This window comes from Musca domestica, unplaced genomic scaffold (assembly GCF_030504385.1).
Source record: "Musca domestica strain aabys unplaced genomic scaffold, Musca_domestica.polishedcontigs.V.1.1 24, whole genome shotgun sequence".
Lineage (NCBI taxonomy): Eukaryota > Metazoa > Arthropoda > Insecta > Diptera > Muscidae > Musca > Musca domestica.
In genome coordinates, this window is record NW_026712272.1 from 1,140,812 (window position 1) to 1,164,438 (window position 23,627).

At 32.4% G+C, this 23,627-nt stretch overlaps 1 protein-coding gene across 1 annotated transcript in view; it reads left to right on the forward strand.

Moving 5' to 3' along the window:
• Nucleotides 1-23,627, forward strand: part of LOC101897963 (uncharacterized) — a 546,201-nt gene that overhangs the window by 327,460 nt on the left and 195,114 nt on the right. Inside the window, exons 6-9 of the mRNA XM_059123253.1 lie at nucleotides 1,476-1,624; nucleotides 7,221-7,332; nucleotides 7,433-7,553; nucleotides 23,167-23,330. Coding sequence (XP_058979236.1) covers nucleotides 1,476-1,624; nucleotides 7,221-7,332; nucleotides 7,433-7,553; nucleotides 23,167-23,330 — 546 coding nt within the window. The remainder of the gene's footprint in view (nucleotides 1-1,475; nucleotides 1,625-7,220; nucleotides 7,333-7,432; nucleotides 7,554-23,166; nucleotides 23,331-23,627) is intronic.

Sequence of the window (23,627 nt, forward strand, 5' to 3'; positions counted from 1 at the left end):
ATTGTCTGTCTTAGGTTGTAGTATCCATTTCGAACTTCAAATACCAAATTTGAAACAAATCCGATAAATATTGTCGCTAAAATCATCAAAATACCGAATAATGGGAGGTAACGTTATATAGAAGCTATACGAAGACGTGGACCTGCACAGACAATTTTCTGTCATAGGCTGAAGTATCTATTTCGAACTTCAAAAACCAAATTTCAAACAATTCCGTTGAATAATGTCGCTAAAATCATCAAAATACCGAGTATCGGGAAGTACCGTTATATGGAGGGCTATATGAAAACGAGAACCTACAAGGCCCATTTTCAATACCAAAAGTCCTGCAGACATAATATACATTTGAGTACAATTTTATCAATCTACTTCAATTCGTTCGGAAGTTAGAGTGATTTCCACAGACGGACAGAAGGGCGGACATCGCTAAATCGACATAGAATTTTATGCTGATCAAGAATATATATACCTTATGGGGTCTAAAATGTATATTTCGAGGTGTTACAAACGAAACGACAAAGTTAATATACCCTCCATAGTATGGTGCAGGGTATAAAAATAATTATAAATATAAGTATATGTATAAGTGTATAGGTATAAGTAAGTATATGTATAAGTATGAAAGTTTCAAGTTTCCTCAAACTTTCTTGAAAATCCAACAACCCCTCTTAAATCCTCCTTGTGAGAATATCCTTTACAGTAAACGGAAATCCATTTTCCTTGTACTTCCCATGCAGCTTCCCCCTCCTTCTCCTGCTCCTCCTTAAAAGGATAAACAATTAAATAACAGTTGCCAAACATAACACTTCATGGCAGTTGCCTTCGAACAAATTAAATTTCCTTTTGTAAAATTAAACACCCCAATGGCATTTTAGCTAAACTATCATTCACTCTTTCCCCTCCTCCCTTTACCCCTTTCCCCTCCAGCACCCACACAATTACGAATTTATAATAAATTTCCTATGAATTAAATGGAAAACATGGAAAACATTTTTAGTTATCCATCCGTCCATCTGTAGTCGCCACCTTGGGCCCAACAATTCTACGGAGCATGGTGGCTATGAGCAATGGCCCTGGACACCACTAAATATATCTTTCGCCCCAAAACAAAAACAATAATATGTTGAGCCAAAAAAACTGGAATTTTTGGCAACAAGTCAAAAGTGTAAATCTCTGGTACAGCTGCTGCTAACCGGTAATGCCAGTAACGAATGGATTTGGGTTTGGCAGGAATGAATGGCAGGATGGCTGGCTGGCTGGCTGCATGTCTAAATGTCCGGGCGGGATCAATACTGTTGTTGAAGACTGACTGGCTGCCGGTTAAATCAATTAAATTAACTGCAATTTTCCCTCAATATGCTTTAGTAGTCATTGTTGTTGTTCGTTCATTCTTCTTCCTGCCAACAACAACCACCCCACACAATATCCTGATCTCTTTTTCCTTGACTTATAAATTTTTTTGTCTTCTTTTACAGACGCACCAACAATACGTCTAATTGGCTCGCCGGAAATCGACTTGGAGGAGGATAAAGATGCACTGATATTACGCTGTGTGGCGGATGCCAATCCACCGGCCAGCATTGTTTGGCGGCGTGCAGGACGTTCTGAAATTGCCAGTCTACAGGTAAGTCAATGCATGTCATTCGCGCACACAAACACACGTATACACGATATGGTACAATATTTTGTTGCCAATATGTTTGTAAAGGATGAAATGACGTTCAGAGAGAGAGAGAGAGAGAGAGAGGGAGAGGGAGAGGGATGAAGAAAAATTGCAATAATGCCAAGACAATTTTAAAGGCAAAAAGTGTTCGAAAAATGGAGGTGGTGTGATAAGATTTGGTTGTGAAAAATATTTGAAAAAAAATGACAATAAACTGAAAATATGTAACATGGTTCCGATTTGTCTTTCCTAGTCACAATTTTGACGCTTACATATTAAGCTTTCGTTTCGTTATTATTTTATAAAACTGGGCGCAATGAATAAATTGATTTTGTTTTTTCTTATATGTAATGACGTATTGGATTTAATTTGTTATGTAAGATATTCTGGGGATTTTAAATCATTCCAAAAAGTAAAAATACTGAACAAGAACACCCTTTAGAATCTTCCTGCACGGACAAACCGAAAGTCTACGAGAAGTTATTAACATAGCTGCAATAAGTATTAGACGATCGGAAATGAATTTCTCCCTTTGACAAACAAAATGGTATTCAAAACGTCCGAATTTTTAAGTTATGAGTGAGTTTTTTGTAGGAATATATAAATTAGTATTAATTTTTTATTAAATAATGCAGGCAGGATTGAAAAACCAAGTCATGAAAAATTTATGCCAACGTCAGAAATGTGTAATTTTATACGCCAAAGATGCCTTGAGGTCACCTGCTTCAAGGTTTCAATAGCTTCTCTACCCTCACTAAAGAAATCTGATGTAAAAGTCAAAATAAATGGTTTTGGCGCCCAAGTGGTAAGATAATAACACCGACTATGCAGGCTTCATGCAGAGGAAGAAGAGTCTGAACAAAATTAATTTTAAATCTAGCAAATCCCTAGAATCGCTATCCCATTTAAAAAACTTTCAAAAACACTTGCTCAGGGCGCCAAAATGAAACAATAATATTGTGTCTAAGAAGACGAAGACGAGGATTGGTAAATATTAATCATTTATTGTGGCACTGTAATCAAAAAAAAAAAAAAAAAAAAAAACAATAGGTCATATTCACAACTCAATTAACAAAATTTTGCCAGAGCGGATGGTAACCATGGATTTTCGAATTTAGCTGAATTTTGGTGTAATATAATATGTTAACTAAATTTATATCAAGTTCAAAGTTATCAATGTCGGTCCGCTCCTTTTTGTATCCCACCCACTAATGTTAAAAAAAAAAACAAGTAAGCAAACGCTATAGTCGTGCGAGGCCGACTATGTGTCCTCTTATATTCAAAAACATTATGGACGACTTCATTTGTATACCCTACACCACATAGTGGTAAGGGTATTATGTCTTTGTGCATTTGTTTGTAACAGGGAGAAGGAAGCGAGATAGACCCTCAGTTACTTTTGAGGATCTCCATAGAATCACTTTCTGAGTTGATTTATGCATGTCAGTCCGTCTGTCCGTCCGTCCGTCTGTCCATGTATTCTTGTGAACAAAATGCAGGTCGCATTTATCATCCGATTGAGATGAAATTTTGCACAAATTATTTGTTTGGCCCAAGGACGAACCCTATAGAAATTGGAGATAATCGGTCAAAATTTAGATATAACCCCCATATATCTTCGTCCGATTTTCCTTTTATTGTGCACCAAACCTGTAATATCAGCCCGAATAGTATGGAATTTTGCACGTACGATCAGACTGGACCTGAAAATAAGTATGCAAAATTTGATCGACATCGATTCAGATATAGCTATAGCTCCCATATATATTGTTCATCCGATTTGTCATTTTTGTCCTCCGCAGCCGTAATACTTCGTAAAACTTCATAACAACAATATTTGGAGAAATATATCAAATGCAGCTCAGAAATACATTTGGTAAATTTGATCGAGATCGGTTCAGATTTGGATATAGCTACCATATATAACTTCGTTCGATTTACCTTTGATTGTGCACCAAACGTCTAATATTTGTCCAAATGGGAGGAAATGGCACATACGACCGAATTGAGTCTAGAAGGCAGTATGCCAAATTTGGTGAAGATCCATTCAGATATAGCTATAGCTCCCATATATACTGTTCATCCGATTTGTTACATTTGCTACCCATAGCCGTAATATGCACTCCGTAACAACGATATGTAGGGAAATATAAAAAATACAGCTTAGAAATATCTTTACCAAATTTTATCGAGATCGGTTCCGTATGGATATAGCTCCCATATATATCTTTATTCGATTTCAAATTAATTGTGCACCAAATGGGCAATACAAGTCCGAATTTAAAAGATACAAATGCTTTGGCATATTTAGTCCTTTGAACTTTAAATTATAATTATAATCATAGCGTGTATGATTGAATTCTCCCATTAAACTTTTAATTGTTATGCGGAGCTCAACTAAATTAGCAAAGTGGTGTAGGGTATCATAAAGTAGGCCCCGCCCGACTTTAGGACTTTCTTTACTGTTTTTTTTTTTTTTTTTTTTTTTTTTTTTTTTTTTTTTTTTTTGAAATTTCATCATAAAGCCCGGTCCAGATGTTACCCTTAATTTTTGACTGGGGTATTTGCCCAATATTTACGCCCACCGTCGTTTTGATTTGAAATCAAAACAATTTACACAAAAGTTGTGGTTCATTTTACAGCTAAATATAATCCAATGGCCATCCAAAATTCTACACTTCTTCCCTGTCCTTGACTCTGTTCTCCTAACCACACCTCCCCATTTCGTGGAGATCGGGCCATAATTACGACCTGTAGCGCGATTAGAAATTAACATGGACAGACGGACGGACGGACATACATAGCTAGATCGACTCAGCTCGGCGAGGTAGGAAGATCCATATATAGTTTCCTATATCGGAAACCATTATTTCGAAGTGTTACATAATTTTTGGCCCAATCAAACACATACTGTTGTAGGTATAAAAATATCAAAATATAGCTAATATTGAGCTAAGGGAGTACCCGATAAATGTTAGATATTTGCATAGGTTAGGATCGAAAAAGGACAATATTGGTCCAGTTATTCCTATATGAATATTAACTCCCTTAAAGTGAACGACCAATGCCTGATTTTCTATAAAATTTTCAATTTCTAATATTTTGTTTATATTGAATGAAAATAGAATACATCGGTCTACTCTTTCTGGCACCTCCCCTACAAAATGAGAGATTGACTGATAAAAAACAGAGTTGATTTGGAAATGTGCTCAGCAAGCTTACAAAAAGTACTAAATGATATTAAAAATTTGGTATTGCGTGAACGTACACTGAAAGTTGACATAAGGATCACCGTTGGATAGCGGTAAAAAAAAAATCTTGAAATTTGTTATGAGAATCAATTCATGGATATGGCGTTGATGTAAAAGGAGGTAGTTTTGGAAATGTTTGCTAAATGCAAGAAATGTACTTAATAATAAAAAATTTGGTACACTTCCGTTTCTGAATGAAGGGAAGAAGCTGGTGATTTGAAATGTAGGTATTGGGTTGACTGCTGGTGGGTAGGGTTAAAATAATGGCATGGGGTTCGCAAGCATGCGAACTCTACGAAATGTTACTAAATTTTTAAGAGGTTGTATTGGGAGAACGGATGAAGCTGAAATTTTGTGTCGTGATCCCTTTTGGTGGTATGTTTGTTATAAATAGTTGATTTTGGAAATGTGAACTACAAGTGTACGAAAAGTACTAAATAGTACTATATTTCATACAATTTGGTATTGAGTGAAAATATAGAGGTTGAAATTTAAAAATTTGATATTAGTACTAAATCGTACTATATTTGTTACAATTTCGAATCAGGTGAAAACATAGTGCTTGAAATTTAATAAGTAAGAAAACATTACGTCCTCCTGGCCGAACTTTTAATACCCTCCACCATCGGGTACACATTTTTATATAAAAGTATCTGAATTCAGACGTGTTACACTTTAAACTACAAATACCAGCAATACCGTTTGGATAATGCTGTTAAATTAAAAAAAACACATAAAGTGAATGAGGCAGTTATATAGGGGCCATACCAAAACGGAAAATCTCTATAGACATTTTTATACTTCTAGTATTGTTATCTACCAAATGTTCTTATTAATTACCAAATTTGAAACAATTTCGTGGGTAAATGTGATTAGAATTATCAAAAAAACCGAATATCGATAGGTATTGTTATATATAGCGTGGACCTAAATATTCAATGTTCTGTCAACGGAGCTAGAACTCATTATGAACTAATATATACATTTCCGTGGAAAAATGTGGCAAAAATCATCAAAATACCGAATATCGGGAGGTACTGTTATATGGGGGCGATGCAAAAACGTGGACCAATGCATACAATGTTTGGCCACCGAAGCTAGAACCCATTATGAACTACAATATCAATTTTTAGACAAATCCGACAAAAAATATGGAAAAAAATCATCAAAATACCGAATATCGGGAGGTACCGTTATATAGGGTCTATGCAAAAACTTGGAACTATATATTGTGTTTCGTCACCCATTATGTACTACAAATTCCAATTTTTATGCAAATCGGAAAACAAGGGTGGCGAAAATCATCAAAATACCGAATATCGGAAGGTATCGTTATATGGCGGCTATATTAAAACATGGACCGATATATTTCATTTTCAATACTAACTATCCTAGACACAATACAGGGTATAAGTTCAAAATTGCAAGCTCTACGTCAAATAATGTGGGTGTGGGACTGACAGACAGACAGACGGACATTGTAAAATTGACTCAGGATTTTATGCTCATCATGAAAATATATACTTTATGGGGTCTACGATGAATATTTAGGGATGTTACAAACGGAATGACAAATATACCCTCCTTTTCAAGGTGGAGGGTATAAACATTTGGTATAGGAGTCGCTGTTCATTTGTAACCTTGAAATATGGAGGTAGATTTGGTGATGTGTACTATCATTAAAGAAAAAGTACTAAATGGTACTATATTTAGTTTTGGGTGAAGGAATTGAGATAATTTTCTGAAATTTGATATTGAGTTCTAGTTGATAGTTTTGGGTCAATTGTGCAATTTTAATATCCTAATCATTCAAAATTAACGATTTTGGAGACTTTTTGGTGTAGTAGAGAAACGTTTTCCTATTATTTTTTCCGATAAAGAAAAACCTTAAATAAGATATAAAACCTTGAAAGTCCTAATTTGTCAACCTGAAAAAATTGTGGATCTTGAATACTTAAACGACCGTTTTTGGAATCAGCCATGCTGTCCACGAGTGACAAGGGCGATGGATGGCATGCCAGCAACGTGTCATAAATATTAATATTGGTATTTCTTGATTAAATTTTTAAACCGTCATTTTTTATTCGTTTCTGCATTTCTCAACTTATCACACACACCTCGTTTGGCAAACGCTATATCATCTTGAATCTCCGAGATTTAAATTTAATATACCATGTAATTGTACATGTCTATACATACACCTTTTTTACTTATTGTGCCAATATGTGCCAAAATTTATACATTCTTGCTTTTTTCCACTTCTCTCATCTCGTCCCATCTTCTGCTTTTCACTATTTCTTTCACAGGAAACTTTACAACTACGCCCTGTTGGACGACGTGATGCCGGCTTATATACCTGTCAGGCACAAAATTCGGTTGGTACCTCAGAACAGTTATCTGTGCAGTTGGATGTGAAATGTGAGTATTGTTGTTGTTGTTGATCTTCTTTTTTTGACGCTTTAGTTGGCAAACCTTTATCAATGTGTTTTCCCTATTTCTTGTCTTCTTTTTTTTCCAGATCCCCCTAAAATATTGTCCGCTGGACCAGATCGTTTAACCACAGCACCATTATTTACACCAGCCGCCTTTGAATGTGTGGCCGATGGCAATCCAATGCCCTCCTTTAAATGGGTCCAACGGTAAGTGAGGCCGAGTCCAGTTATCACGCAAAGTTTTTCTTGTGTCATTCATGCATACATCTTGAGGGTGTTTTTTTTAGAGATTTTTTCCGAAAGTTCCAAGGGTTTTTTGTTTTGTTTTCCATTTTTTTAGTTTTTGGTTAATAATTCCAATTCCGTTGATGGATTTTTTGTCGTGGGCTATCGCAGCCATTTCGAGTTAACTCCGTGGGTAGATATTGATGCAACACCACAACAGAAATACGTGACCGCCATTGGCGTCTCCAACATAGCAGGAACGTCAACTCCATCCAGTACTACCATTAAATTCCTGGCCTCCAGACTATGGAGTTATGAGGGGGTTCTCCCTCACATTTCTATTGCTGCACAAACAAACGTTTGCCACTCACAATAATTTTGTATGCGTGGGTGTGAGTGTGTGAGCTCGTCGGGACAGAGGGCGTCTTTTTTGGGGCAGATTATTGCGTTTTCCATTAAAAGTTTGTGTTGGCGGATAGTTTTATGTTCTCGTCGTTGGTTTTTTTTTTCGAACCCTAACTTTGTTATTTTCACATTTGTAGATTGAAAACATGTTTTTTTGCGTTGTTGAGCAACAAATTTTTATTCTATTTTTGAGCTGTTGTAGAGGGCGTTTTTTGAGGTGGTTGCTTCGGTCTGTTTGTCTTTATTCTTTTGGTGTTGTTTTTTTATTGAAAACTCCTAACAACTACGTGTTGTACATTTACATGTTCGACAAATCAAAAAATGAACAACACCCGTTAATGGCGAATATCAATCATCCAGAAATCCTTAAATGTGGTATTGAATTGTTTTGAGCATTAAAAAAAAACCCTAAAATTCTGGAAATGAATGAAAATATTTTTAAATATCCACAATTGTGGGTCTCTCGGCTTCTAAAAAATATTTTTTTTGGTCATTGTAGAATTTCATTTTAATTTGTTGTTCCTTTAACATCTATTTAAAAATAAATCCACGATTATGGCCCAGTTGAACTTTTTGTCGTTTGAAAAAAAAATAATTTTAAAAATCAACGATTATTTCTCCTTTAACATTTTTTTAAATCTGCGATTGTGGCGCAGATGGACTTTTGGTCCTTTGAAAAACAAAAAATTAAAAAAATCCACGATTACAGGCCAGTTGGGATTTTGGTCCGTTGAAAAAAATATTTTTAAAAATCCACGATTATTAGTCCTTTGAAAACATATTTTAATCTTTCGAAAAATATTTTTAAAAAAATATTTTTAAAATAAATTTTTGAAAAAATATTGTTAAGAATCCATGATTATGGCTCTGTAAGTCTTTTGAAAAAAAATAAATAAAAATCAACGATGTAGTCCTTTAAAAAAATATTTTTTAAAAAAATATTTTAGTGCTTTGAAAAAAATTTTTAAAAAAAAATATTTTAGTACTTTGAAAAAATATTTTTAAAAAAGTATATTTTTTATTTTTATTTTTCTTTTTCTTTTATTTTTCGACGATTATGGCTCTGCTGCAATTTAAAAAAAAAAAAACTATTTTTTTTTAAATCCACGATTATGGCTCATTTGCTACTTCGAAAAAATATTTTTTAAAAATCTACGATTATAGCTCTGTTAGTCCTTCGAAAATATATTTTTTTTTAAATCCATGATTATGGCTCTGATAGTCCTTTGAAAAAATATTTTTCAAAATCCACAATTAGTGCTCTGTTAGTCCTTTGAAAAAAATATTTTTAAAAACCCACGACTATGGCTATAATAGTCCTCTGAAAAAATATTTTTCTTTTGAAACAAAAATTAAAATCCTCTGTTAGTCCTTTTTAAGTATATTTTTAAGAATCCACAATTATTGCTCTGTTAGTCCTTTGAAATTAAAATTTTTAAAAATCCACGATTATGGCTCTGATAGTCCTTTGAAAAAATATTTTTAAAATCCACGATTATCAGTCTTTTGAAAAAAAATATTTGTAAAAATCGACGGTTATTAGTTCTTTGAAGAAAAAAAATATTTTTAAAATCCACGATTATCAGTCTTTTGAAAAAAAATATTTGTAAAAATCGACGGTTATTAGTTCTTTGAAGAAAAAAAATATTTTTAAAAATCGACTGTTATTAGTACTTTGAAAAAAAATGTTTTTAAAAATCCCCGATTATTAGTCCTTTCAAAAAAAAAATATTTTTAAAAATCCACGATTATTAGTTCTTTGAAAAAATATTTTTAAAAATCCACGATTATTAGTTCTTTGAAAAAATATTTTTAAAAATCCACGATTATTAGTTCTTTGAAAAAATATTTTTAAAATTCCACGATAACTAGACCTTTGAAAAAAATATTTTTAAAAATCCACGATTATTAGTTCTTTGAAAAAATATTTTTAAGAATCCACGATTATTAGTCCTTTAAAAAAATATTTTTAACTTTGAAAAAAATATTTTTAAAAATCCACGATTATTAGTTCTTTGAAAAAAATATTTTTAAGAATCCACGATTATTAGTCCTTTAAAAAACTATTTTTAAAAATCCACAATAATTAGTTCTTTGAAAAAAATATTTTCAAAAATTCACGATAATTAGTCCTTTAAAAATAAAATTTAAAATCCATGATTATTGGTGCTTTGAAAATATATTTTAATAATCCACGATTATTAGTCCTTTAAAAAATTATTTTTAAAAATCGACGATTATTAGTGCTTTGAAAAAAATATTTTTAAAAATCCACGTCCTTTGAAAAAATATTTTTAAAAATCCACGTCCTTTGAAAAAATATTTTTAAAAATCCACGATTATTAGTGCTTTGAAAAAAATATTTTCAAAAATTTACGATTATTAGTCCTTTAAAAATAAAATTTAAAATTCATGATTATTGGTCCTTTGAAAATATATTTTAATCATCCACGATTATTAGTCCTTTAAAAAATTATTTTTAAAAATCGAAAAAAAAATATTTGAAAAAATATTTTTAAAAAATCTCTGTTAGTCCTTTGAAAAATATTTTTAGAAATCTACGATTTCGGCTTTGTTGGTCCTTTCAAAAAATATTTTTAAAAATCCACGATAATGGCTCTGTCCTTTGAAAAAATTAATTAAAAATCCACGATTATGGCTCTGTTTCTCTTTTCAAAAAAATATTTTTGGCTCTGTCAGTCCTTTAAAAAATATTTTTTAAAAACCGCCAATTATGGCTCTGTTGGTCCTCTAAAAAGATATTGTCCTTAAAATTTTTATAAAAAATCCCTGCCAAATATTTGGTCCAATGAATTTTTAAAAAGTCCACTTGAAGGAAGTATTTGATCCTTAAAAAAATAGTTTTTAAAAATTCGGGTTTATCCCTGGAAATTATTTCTTTAAAAAATCCACGATTGATTGTTTTGTGATCCTTGAAAAAGTATTTTGTTCCCTGCCATAAACAATCCTTCTGATCTGAGCAGTATTCTCCCATCCGTTTTGCGAATCCTCTCTTCTGGACAATGCCCACCGCTCAATAAAATCGTCATTAATTAAATACAACATATTGTCTCAGAATATGATTCCGCATATTTTATTTCAGCCATAACAGGAGTTTTACCAACAAATCCCCAGTCATTAACATTCCCCATCCCCCTTGAAGGCTTACACCAATTGCAATTTGGTCTCAATTGTTTGGGCATATATTTAACCCCCTGAAGAATGGTCGTGCCTAAAATAACAAATAGCCTTCATTCGTCCCTCCGATGTTGGTGTATTGTCGTTGACTTTTGTTGTTATTGTTTTTGGTTTATTTAGGACCCAACAATTGGTATTTAATTTCTTTGGCAGACACGTACTTCATTAAGTCAACACTTACATATGCCAGCCGCTCGTTCGAATGGAATTGCCGAAAGGGTCTTAATTGGTTTCACCATGGTTTGGGTCATGATGTGGTTAATGTTGTCGGTGTAGGATGTGAGGGATTTTCAAAGAGAGAGAGAGAGAGAGGAAAGGGTGAGAGAAAGAGAATAAAGTGTTGGAGAGGTATTAACTATCAAAGGATAGATCTTTTTATCATGAAATCTACATTACATCTACATTATGCAGACGACGTGAATAATGCATCTATGTCATACAGATGACGCCGATGAGTTATCTACATTATACCGAAGATTTGGATAAAGTATCTGCGACATTCTGAAGACTTGGATAATGCACCTACGTCATCCAGAAGGCGTGGGTAATGTATCTATGCGGTACAGATAAAGCGGATTATGTATCTACGTCTTCTAGATACATTGGATAATGTATCTACATCATTAAGATGACGTAGATAATGTATATACGTCATGTCGATTACGTGGATAATTTATCTTTATCATATAGATGACGTGGATAATGTATCTCTGTCATGTAAATGACATGGATAATGTATCTACGTCATGTAAATGACGTGGATAATGTATCTGCGTCATGTAAATGACGTGGATAATATATCTACGCCATCCTGATGACGTGGATGATGTATCTACGTCATGAAGATGAAGTGGAAAATTTATCTACGTCATTAAGATGACGTTGATAATGTATCTACATCTACAGATGAAGTGTATAAAGTATATATGTCATCCAGGTGACATGGATAATGTATCTACATCATCCAAAAGACGTGTATAATGTATCGACATTATCAAAACTACGTCTTCTAGATAAACTGGATAATGTATCTACATCATTAAGACTACGTAGATAATGTATCTAGGTCATGTAGATGACGTGGATAATGTATCTTCGTCGGGTAGAAGACGTGGATAATGTATCTATGTCATGTATGTGACATGGATAATGTATCTATGTCATGTATATGACATGGATAATGTATCTACATCTTGTAGATGACATGGATAATGTATCTATGTCATGTAGATGACATGTATAATGTATCCACTTCATGTTGATGACGTGGATAATGTATCTACGTCATGTTGATGACGTGGATAATGTATCTTCATCATGTAGATGACGTGAATAATGTATCTTCTTCATGTTGATGACGTGGATAATGTATCTACGTCATGTTGGTGACGTGGATAATGTATGTACGTCATGTAAATGACGTGGATAATATATCTACGTCATGTAGATGACGTGGATAATGTATCTACGTCATGTACCTGATGTGGATAATGTATCTACGTCATGTAGATGACGTGAATAATGTATCTACGTCATGTAGATGACGTGAATTATGTATCAACATCTTCCAAAAGACGTGGATAAAAGATCTGAGTCATCTATTAGACACAGATAATGTAACTGTGTCATCTCTTAGAGGCAGATAATATATCTACGTTGTCCAGAATACCTGAATCCTGACTTGACTTGCATCCAAGTAATATGGATAGGTTATTTACATTTTCAAATAAATTGTCCTAGATAACACATATATCTAGAATATCTATTGGGACAACATCCTTTCCCTCAAATCCAACTGTTTACAAATGTGAATTACAAAGACACCATCGTTTTGAATACTAATTAAGTGTGATACAAACAGGGAATGTATGAAATCTGCAAACTAAAATTTCTTTATACCATTAGCTTGGCTCACGTAACTAATTTCTTGCGCTCACCCCTTTGCATCTACCACCATCCCTCCCCCACCAATGCAGCCAACAATAGCCGTACTAAATTGCAAAGCTAAGGGTAAAATATATTAAAAATCCTGCAGGATTATACGGCATGTAATAAGTGAACGCAGTGCGTGAGAACATGCTGGCAACATAGTAGAAATAGTCATGGCACAAGTCGAGAAGAACATTCCAAGAATGTTGGTACTTTTCTTGTGACAAAAAAATTGGAAGGAAAGAAGAAAAACCCCGCTCTGTTGACACTTAAAGTAGCTGCTGCGACGTTGACGACGAAAAAAGGATGCGGGCAACAAGGACAACTTGTTCACCGCACTGTTTACAACTTTGACTAATTAAAATGGCTACGTGGAAAATACATCATTCTTAGGGTATTAAATGCATGTTCCTAGATTAGCCAACATGAACATGAAGGAATGCGTCATTTGAGGCAAAGCCAAGAAGTAATGGGAATGTGGCAAAAAGGACAATTGTCCTTTGTGTTTTATGAAATTGCAGAAGTATGCAAAAAGGGCAAGGGGAGGGGGGATAAGCATAAAGTTTTTATGCCAACAAAAGGGGAGATTAATTTTAAGCCATCATAGTTTAATGTGAGCATTTCTGCAAATGCCACAGGCAAACAATAAGAAAAGAAAGTGATATGTATTGTGGAGATATTTCAATTAAGGTTGGTCTTTACGACAAAAAATGACAATATGTTTAAGACAGCTGATCCTGGGCAACGTTGTTTTATTACTTCTTTTACAGAAATATGTTTTATGGTGAAAAAAAATTATTCTAAAAGGCTACTGGGTCACTAAGTCGAATAACATAAATTCCAATTCCATTTTTAAATCACATGGGATTTAATTCTCTTTTTAAAGTTACTCTATTTCTACTCAGCATCAAGACACCAGCAGAATATGCGATAAGTCTTGAAAAAAGACAAATATTAAAATTTATGACACGTATAAACCTCTATCCTCTCTCTCGATGTACTGCACCGAAAACGGAAACGACTAAGTAGAAAAATCGAAGAGCAAAAAAGAAGAATAAATGAACAATTCTCTGTTCGGTCGTATTGCAATTGTTCTTTGGAGAATTGAACAAAAAGGAAAATTATCATTTTTATTTTGAGGTGGTATGAGAATTTAGGGAAATTTGGAAAAATATGAAAAATAAAAAACATAATTATAGAATAAAGGATCCTTGCACAATGGAAATCCTGAAAAAGGTGATAAATATTTGAAATGATGCCACGAGGATTACAACTCTTGAAAGGACAAATAACCCTTAAAAAAAGATTCCTAAAATGTCCATTCGAAAATAATTCTAAAGAGAGCCCATGAAAATTCTAAAGAATTTTTAATAATATTTTTAAAAATTTACGATTGCTATCTCTGGGTTCCTAGAAAATATTCCGGAAAGGCCCATAATTTTTTCCAATGCAATAAAAATCTTCTATCAAGACACCTCGAAAATGAAATAACAAGAAATAAAAAATTGTTTCTCTAAGGTAACCCAACCTTATAGACCCTACAACATTTCTTAAAAGATTCATTAAAAAAAAACTCTTAACGAAATCTTAAATTCCTGGAAGAAATTTTTAAGAAAGCCTTAAAAAGACCATTGATTTTTTAAAAAAAAAATCCCAAAATTAAATTTAAAATTGGAAAATAGGGCCAACACAGAAACAATAAGTAAAAGTTGTCGGTTTCTTAATATAAGAGCGTGGCGTTTCTGCATAAAAATAACTTAAAATACCAAAATTTGGGTAAATTAAACAGAAAATATAAAAAATACTTGAAATTAGGAATTACACTTATATAGGTGTTCCATTTTTAGACGAATGATACTTGAAGTAATCCACAGCTCTCCACAAATTTTCTAATCTCTGTATTAAATGTTGCAAAATATATCTAAAAAAATTCGAGTACCTTTGTATATGGTCTAGGATATATAAAGGGTGAGATGAGAAAACTGCAACCAATTTCAGACTGCTGTCATTTCTAAGCCACTTGTCCGACAGCTGTCAAAATTATTCCAGTGACAGCTCATTACATTGTTTACAAGCGTACAAAAGCATTTTGGTGAGAATTTGCCAGAAAAAAAGTTATTCGTGATGGAATTCAAGCGTGATGGTGTGATTTCTTTATATTTGGCTGGAAAACCACAAGTGGCTATCGTTAAAGCACTCCAGCATTTAAATGTGAATAAATCTATTGTGTCTCCTACCATCGCTCCTTACCGTGATACTGGTAGCATAGCCCGACGTTAAGGAAGTGAATGGAAGAAAACAGCAACATCAGCAGAAATGGTTCGAAAAGTAAAGAAGCGACTTGATCGAAACCCGCCTCGCAGTGGCCGAAAAATGGCTCGTGATCTGAACATATCGCAATATTCCATTCGGCAAATATTGAAAAATTTGCTCGGGGTAAAGCCATTGAAATTCCAAAAGGTGCAAGAACTTACACTGCAACAGAAAGAAAATAGACTAAAAAGAGTTAAAAAGTTGCTTCGCTTGGCCGAAAGTGGTGAACTTCTGAATTTAGTTTTCTTCGATGAGAATACATTCGTTGTCCAGCAGTTTGAAAAAAAAAAAACAAAATGATCGTGTTAACTTGCCAAAGAGGTCTCCTGAAAATGTGCAACTGCGGTTGGCCACCAGAACTCAAACGCCGGCCATAGTGATGGTGTGGGCTGCCATAACCGTGGCATCAGAATAAATGCCGAATATTATCGCGAAAATATTCTGGAGGGTGTATTAAAGCCTTGGACACGCAAACATTTTGGCCGCAAACCTTGGACTTTTTAAACAGCACTCAGCACGCGCCACCCAAGAATGGTTATAAAATGAGGTTACAGCGCACAATGGCCACCAAAATCTCCGGATACCAAGCCTTTGGACTATTGTGTCTGGAGTATTATGGAAAGCAAGGTTGGCTCAAAAGAATACTAATACCGATCACCTCAAGCAATCGTTTCGCCAAAATACCGCAGGGCAATATTCGGGCAACGTGTGACGGTTTCATTGGCCGTTTGAAGGCCATAATTCGTACCAAAGGTGACCAATCCGAACAAATCTAAACTTATTCTAAAATTTTATGCTATTTCCAACATTGATTTCTTTCATTCAATAAAATTTAAAAAAAAAATATATAAAAATTATGGAGTTTGACTTTGTTGTTATCTCACCCTGTGCATCTAAAATAGTCCTTTTAAAAATCCTAAAAATTTACACTTCGTTGTCTATTAGTCTTTGAAAAAATATTCTTTAAAAGGTTATTGGTTTAAGAGTCCTTGAAAAAATATCCTTAAAAAATCCACTTTAATAATCTAAATGCCCTTGGAAATACTTCTTAAAAAAACCCCGATCATTGGAATAAATTGCCTGGAAAAATATTTTTAAATATCCTTAAAAATCCACTTAATTAACCTAAATGCCCTTGGAAATACTTCTTAAAAAAACCCCGATCATTAGAATAAATTGCCTGGAAAAATACACTCGACGACTAGTGGTCTAGTGGCTCTTCAAAAATATTTTTAAATAAACCATGTATATTGGTCTAAAAGTTTTAAAAAATATTCAATCATTGATCAAAGAATCCTTGAAAAATATTATTTAAGTATTCATCAAATATTTGTTTGGCACCCTTAAAATTATTCTTTAAAAATCCACGTTTACTTTTGAAATAGTGTTTAGAAAAATATTCTTTAATATGCATGCTTTTTGTCAAAGAGTCCTTGAAAAATAACGGTAAAAAGTCATTTATAATTTAGTTGATGGTCCATGAAAAATTCATATTTTTTGTCTAAGATCCTTGAACATTTTTCTTTAAAAATCATCAAATCCATGTTTATTTGTGAAATAGTCCATGAAAAAGCATTGTTTAAAAATCCACGGTTATTTGTCTAAGAGTCCTTGAAAATTATTCTTGAATGCTAAAACTTTAAATCCTAAATTATTTATTTGAGTGTCCTTGAAAAACATTTGTAATAAAAAAATCAGTTTTTGTATAAAAGTCCTTCAAATTTCAAGTTTATGTCAAAAAACCCTTAAAGGATACATATTTTTGTATTAGAGTCCTTAAAAATATTCTTTAAAAGTCCACGTTTATTATCGAAAGAATCTATAAAAAAAGTATTTATTGAAAGTCCGCATTTATATGCCTAAGTGTCCTTAAAAAAATTCTTTAAAAATGCAAGTTTAAAGAGTCCTTAAAATATCCTTATTTCTTTGTGTAAGAGTCCCTGGAAAATATTCTTTAAAAATTAGCGTCTATGTTTGAAATAGTACTTAGAAAAATATTCTTTAAAAAATCATGCTTATTTGTCTAAAAGTACTTGAAAAATATTCTTTAAAAAGTCATAAATTATTTAGTTGAGGGTCTTTTAAAAATCCATATATTTTTCTAAGAGTCCTTGAAATTTTTAAATAATGATTTATTTAGTTGAGGGTCTTTTAAAATTCTATATTTTTTGCTTAAGAGTCATTAAAAAGTATTATTTAAAAATCCACGTTGACTTGTGAAAGAGTTCATAAAATGTTTTTTTTTTTTTTTTTTTAATCCACGTTTATTTGTCTAAGAATTAAGAATTATTGCTGATATTGGACCCTTAAAATATATTTTTAAAAATTGACGATTATATTAATGTATTGAAAAAAAAGTATTTTAAAAATCAGCAATTATTGGTCAAAGAGTCCTTGAAAAAATATGTATTTTAAAAATCCGCGTTTGGTGGTCTGAGAGTCCTTGAAAAAATATATATTTTAAAAATCCGCGTTTGGTGGTCTGAGAGTCCTTGAAAAATAAATTCCTTAAAAATACACTAATGTTGGTCTAGGTGTCCTTGAAAAAATTCTTTAAACATCCACGTTTTTTGGTCCATTGGTCCTTGAAAAAATATTCTTTAAAAATCCACATTTATTGGCCCATTGGTCCTTGAAAAAATATTTTTGGTCCATTGGTCCTTGAAAAAATATTCTTTAAAAATCCATGTTTATTGGTCCATTGGTCCTTGAAAAAATATTCTTTAAAAATCCACGTTTATTGGTCCATTGGTCCTTGAAAAAATATTCTTTAAAAATCCACATTTATTGGCCCATTGGTCCTTGAAAAAATATTTTTGGTCCATTGGTCCTTGAAAAAATATTCTTTAAAAATCCACATTAATTGGCCCATTGGTCCTTGAAAAAATATTTTTGGTCCATTGGTCCTTGAAAAAATATTCTTTAAAAATCCATGTTTATTGGTCCATTGGTCCTTGAAAAAATATTCTTTAAAAATCCACATTTATTGGCCCATTGGTCCTTGAAAAATATTCTTTAAAAATCCACGTTTATTGTTGTTGTCTTTGAAAATTCTATATTTTTTGCTTAAGAGTCATTGAAAAGTATTATTTAAAAATCCACGTTGACTTGTGAAAGAGTTCATAATTTTTTTTTTTAAATCCACGCTTATTTGTCTAAGAATTCTTAAAAAACTATTTTTTAAAAATCCAAAAATTTTTTCTTCAAAAAATCCATAGGCATTTGGTCTTTGAAAAAAATCTTTTGAAAATACGCCATAATTTATTCTTTAAGAAAATCCAGAATTGGTAGTCTGATGGTTCTTTTCAAATTTTGTAATTTCTATATTCCCAACCTTCTACTTCTTCCCTCTTACCAATTTCCAACTGATTATTCCCACGGCCATGTATGTAGGAAGGTATGTTGGTTCATAGATAGGTAGCCAGCGAAACCCCCAACATCCTTCCGTTTTTTGTGTTGCAAATTAAGTTGAAATCAAACAGTATTTCTTGCTTTTATACTGCAACACACATTTCCAGTCAGGATGTTTGAATAATTTACGTGATGATGCAGCCATTCTATCAGCCTGTCCTGGCCAGGCAAGCGGATGGAACTCGATTGTTGCCTTCGACATACATATTAGAGAACTCGGGCAAGTGGGTGAATGAGCAATGTCGTTTTTTTTCTCTTGTTACTGTCAAACACTGCTTCAAATGTTAAGAATACTCGATGTGTGCTGCTCATCACAATCATCGCCATTCCAATCACCATCATCACCAGTGGCACACGAATATCAGCATTGACAGTGTGGCATGCTTAGACATGACAGAGAGACTAACAGACATGAACAACTTGTTCATATTTCACTCATATTCTAACAACTTTACGCTTGTCATTGTTTTTCGTACGTGAGCTGAACCTAAATCAAGTGCAAGAGTATTGAGTGGGAAGTGAGGGAACGGGGGGAGAGGGGAGTTCCAAGCTAAAACAATAACAACTTTCATTTGGCAACCAGAGAATATTCAACAAAATAAATAAGACGAAATGGAAATAATATTTCAAGTTATTACAGAATATAAATACAATTTGTTGTGGCGCTACGGCACAAGTTTGATAGGTTTGATATAGCCGGAATGTTTGCAATCCAAGGGATTTTATGTAAAATTTACAATATTATATGGCTGATTGAAAAAATTAAGGACATTTCCGAAAATTTTTGCAACGAAAAGTCCTTGGTAAAATGTTCTTAAAAAATGCAATAATATTCGTTTAAGAGTCCTTGAAAAATATTCTTTAAAAATCCACGAGTAATGATGTGAGAGTCCCTAAAAAAGTATTCTTTAAAAATCCAAGAATAATTATGTGAGGGTCCTTGAAAAAAATATTCTTTGAAAATCCACGAGTAATGATGTGAGAGTCCCTAAAAAAGTATTCTTTAAAAATCCAAGAATAATTATGTGAGGGTCCTTGAAAAAAATATTCTTTGAAAATCCACGAATATTGATCTCCAGGTCCTTTAAAAATCCACAAATAATTATGTGAGGACCTTAAAAAAAATATTCTTTGAAAATCCACGAATATTGATCTGTAGGTCCTTTAAAAATCCACGAATAATTTTGTGAGGGTCCTTGAAAAAAATATTATTTGAAAATCCACGAACAATTATGTGAGGGTCCTTGAAAAAAATATTTTTTGAAAATCCACTAATAACTTTGTGAGGGTCCTTGAAAAAAATATTATTTGAAAATCCACGAACAATTATATGAGGGTCCTTGAAAAAACTATTCTTTGAAAATCCACGAATATTGATCTGTAGGTCCTTTAAAAATCCACGAATAATTATGTGAGGGTCCTTGAAAAAAATATTCTTTGAAAATCCACAAATATTGATCTGTAGGTCCTTTAAAAATCCAAGAATAATTATGTGAGGGTCCTTGAAAAAAATATTCTTTGAAAATCCACGAATATTGATCTATAGGTCTATTAAAAATCCACGAATAATTATGTGAGGGTCCTTGCAAAAAATATTTTTTGAAAATCCACGAATATTGATCTGTTGGTCCTTTAAAAATCCACGAATAATTATGTGAGGGTCCTTGAAAAAAATATTCTTTGAAAATCCACGAATATTGATCTGTAGGTCCTTTAAAAATCCACGAATAATTATGTGAGGGTCCTTGAAAAAAATATTCTTTGAAAATCCACGAATATTAATCTGTAGGTCCTTTAAAAATCCACGAATAATTATGTGAGAACCTTGAAAAAAATATTCTTTGAAAATCCACGAATATTGATCTGAAGGTCCTTTAAAAATCCACGAATAATTATGTGAGGGTCCTTGAAAAAAATATTTTTTGAAAATCCACTAATATTGATCTGTAGGTCCTTTAAAAATCCACGAATAATTATGTGAGGGTCCTTGAAAAAAATATTTTTTTGGAAATCCACTAATATTGATCTATAGGTCTATTAAAAATCCACGAATAATTATGTGAGGGTCCTTGAAAAAAATATTTTTTGAAAATCCACTAATATTGATCTGTAGGTCCTTTAAAAATCCACGAATAATTATGTGAGGGTCCTTGAAAAAAATATTCTTTGAAAATCCACGAATATTAATCTGTAGGTCCTTTAAAAATCCACGAATAATTATGTGAGAACCTTGAAAAAAATATTCTTTAAAAATCCACGAATATTGATCTGAAGGTCCTTTAAAAATCCAAGAATAATTATGTGAGGGTCCTTGAAAAAAATATTCTTTGAAAATTCACGAATATTGATCTGTAGGTCCTTTAAAAATCCACGAATATTGATCTGTAGGTCCTTTAAAAACCCACGAATAATTATGTGAGGGTCCTTGAAAAAAATATTCTTTGAAAATCCACTAATATTGATCTCTAGGTCATTTAAAAATCCACGAATATTGATCTGTAGGTCCTTTAAAAATCCACGAATATTGATCTGTAGGTCCTTTAGAAATCCACGAATATTGATCTGTAGGTCCTTTAAAAATCCACGTTTATTGTTCCATTTGTCCTTAAAAAATATTCTTTAGAAATCAACGTATTTTGATTCATTTGACCTTGAAAATATCCTTTAAAAATCCACGTTTGAGTTCTTAAAAATATATCCTTTAAAACTCCAGAAACACTGGTCTAAGTCCTTGAAAATAAATTCCATAAAAATTCACTAATGTTGGTCTAGGAGTCATTGAAAAAAAAATCCTTAAAAACCACGTTTATTGGTCCATTGGTCCTTGAAAATAAATTCCATAAAAATTCACTAATGTTGATCTAGGAGTCATTGACATTTATTTGTCCATTGGTCCTTGAAAAAATATTCTTTAAAGATCCACGATTGATGGTCTAAGAGTCCTTAGAAAAATAAATTCCTTAAAAATCCACGTCTGCTGGTCTAAGAGTCCTTGAAAAAATATTCTTTAAAAATCCACGTTTGTTGGTCTAAGAGTCCTTGAAAAAATATTCTTTGAAAATCCATGTTTTTGGTCCATTGGTCCTCGAAAAAATATTCTTTATAAATCCATGTTTATTGGTCCTTCAAAAAAATATTCTTTAAAAATCCACGTTTTTGGTCCATTGGTCCTCGAAAAAATATTCTTTATAAATCCATGTTTATTGGTCCTTCAAAAAAATATTCTTTAAAAATCCACGTTTTTGGTCCATTGGTCCTCGAAAAAATATTCTTTATAAATCCATGTTTATTGGTCCTTCAAAAAAATATTCTTTAAAAATCCAAGTTTTTTGGTCCATTGGTCCTTAAAAAAATATTCTTTAAAAATCCACGTTTGGTGGGCTAAGAGTCCTTGAAAAAAATATTCTTTAAAACCCCTCGAATATTGGTCTCAGAGTCCTTGAAAATATATTCTTTAAAAATCCGCGAATATTAGTCTAGGAGTCCTCTAAGAAATATTCTTTAAAAATCCACGAATATGGGTCCAAGAGACCTTAGAACATTTTTCCTTAAAAATCCAGAAATAATGGTCCAAGAATCCTTTAAAAAATTTTTAAAAACTCCAAGAATATTGTTCAGTAAATTCGTGAAATATATTCTTTTAATATTCTGGAGTATTTTTTTAAAAGCCCTTGAAAAAATTGTACTTACAGATCCAGGAATAATGATTTAGTAGCATTTGGTTTGTAGGTCCTTAAAATTATTATTTAAAAATCCACGAATATTGGTCCAAGGGTCCATGATGACTAAAGCTCCTTTGGTCCTTTAAAAAAATATTTTTAGAAATTTCGATCATGGGATTGTTCGACATTTAAAAAATATTTTTAAAATCCCACGGTTATGGCTCTGTTGGTCCTTTCAAAATATATTTTAAGAAATCCTTGTTTACGGATCTGTTGGTCCTTTTTGGAAAAAAAATATATAAAAAATATTTTTTTAAACATTTAAATTATGACTCTTGATCTTTGGCTTTTTGGATTTACTTAAATAAACAGGTCATAAGATATTCGGTACTTACTTTTTTATTACTTCCTTGTTGCTTATTTTTATATTTCTAACGACCTAATCGCAGAATAGTTCTTTGTTCTCCCTCCTTGAAAAAAACCATTGATGAAAAGAAAATTTCTTATCTCTTTATTTTCCTTCAATCACCAAACAACAATTGAATTTCAAGACAATTTCAGATGTGCCCAGCTTTCAAACAAATTGTAGCCAATTTTCCGTTAATACAAAAAAATAATATTTTTTTTTCATGCCGTATTTCATTTTTTTTTTTTCTCCTCTTCTCTTCTCCTTGCAGCATTTCCCATGGCTCTAAATATGTGGAACGTGGCAATGAACCACGTTTGGTCATCGACAACGTGACATACGACTATCAAGGTGAATATGAATGCCATGCCACAAATTACATCAATGGCCAGGAACGAGTGGCCATATCCGATCCGGTTTCACTGCAAGTTGTTGGTAAGTTGACCAAAAAAAAAAAAAAAAAAACTCAAAAAAGAACACAGAAGAAAATAATTGAAATTACGGAATGTGCAAAAAAATTGCGTGCGGCGGGTGTATGTGGTACACGTGAATTTTTCTGTTGCTGCGTGTCAAAGAACGGTTGGTGGAGAGAGTAGGGAGGGAAGTAGGAATAAAATATAATGAACGAAATGCCAAGTTCTACTCATATTTCCATGGAAATTTTATAAAAACAAAATGTGAAAATGATGTGCCACAGAATGCTTGGGGATTTTTAAATTCTGAAATAATATT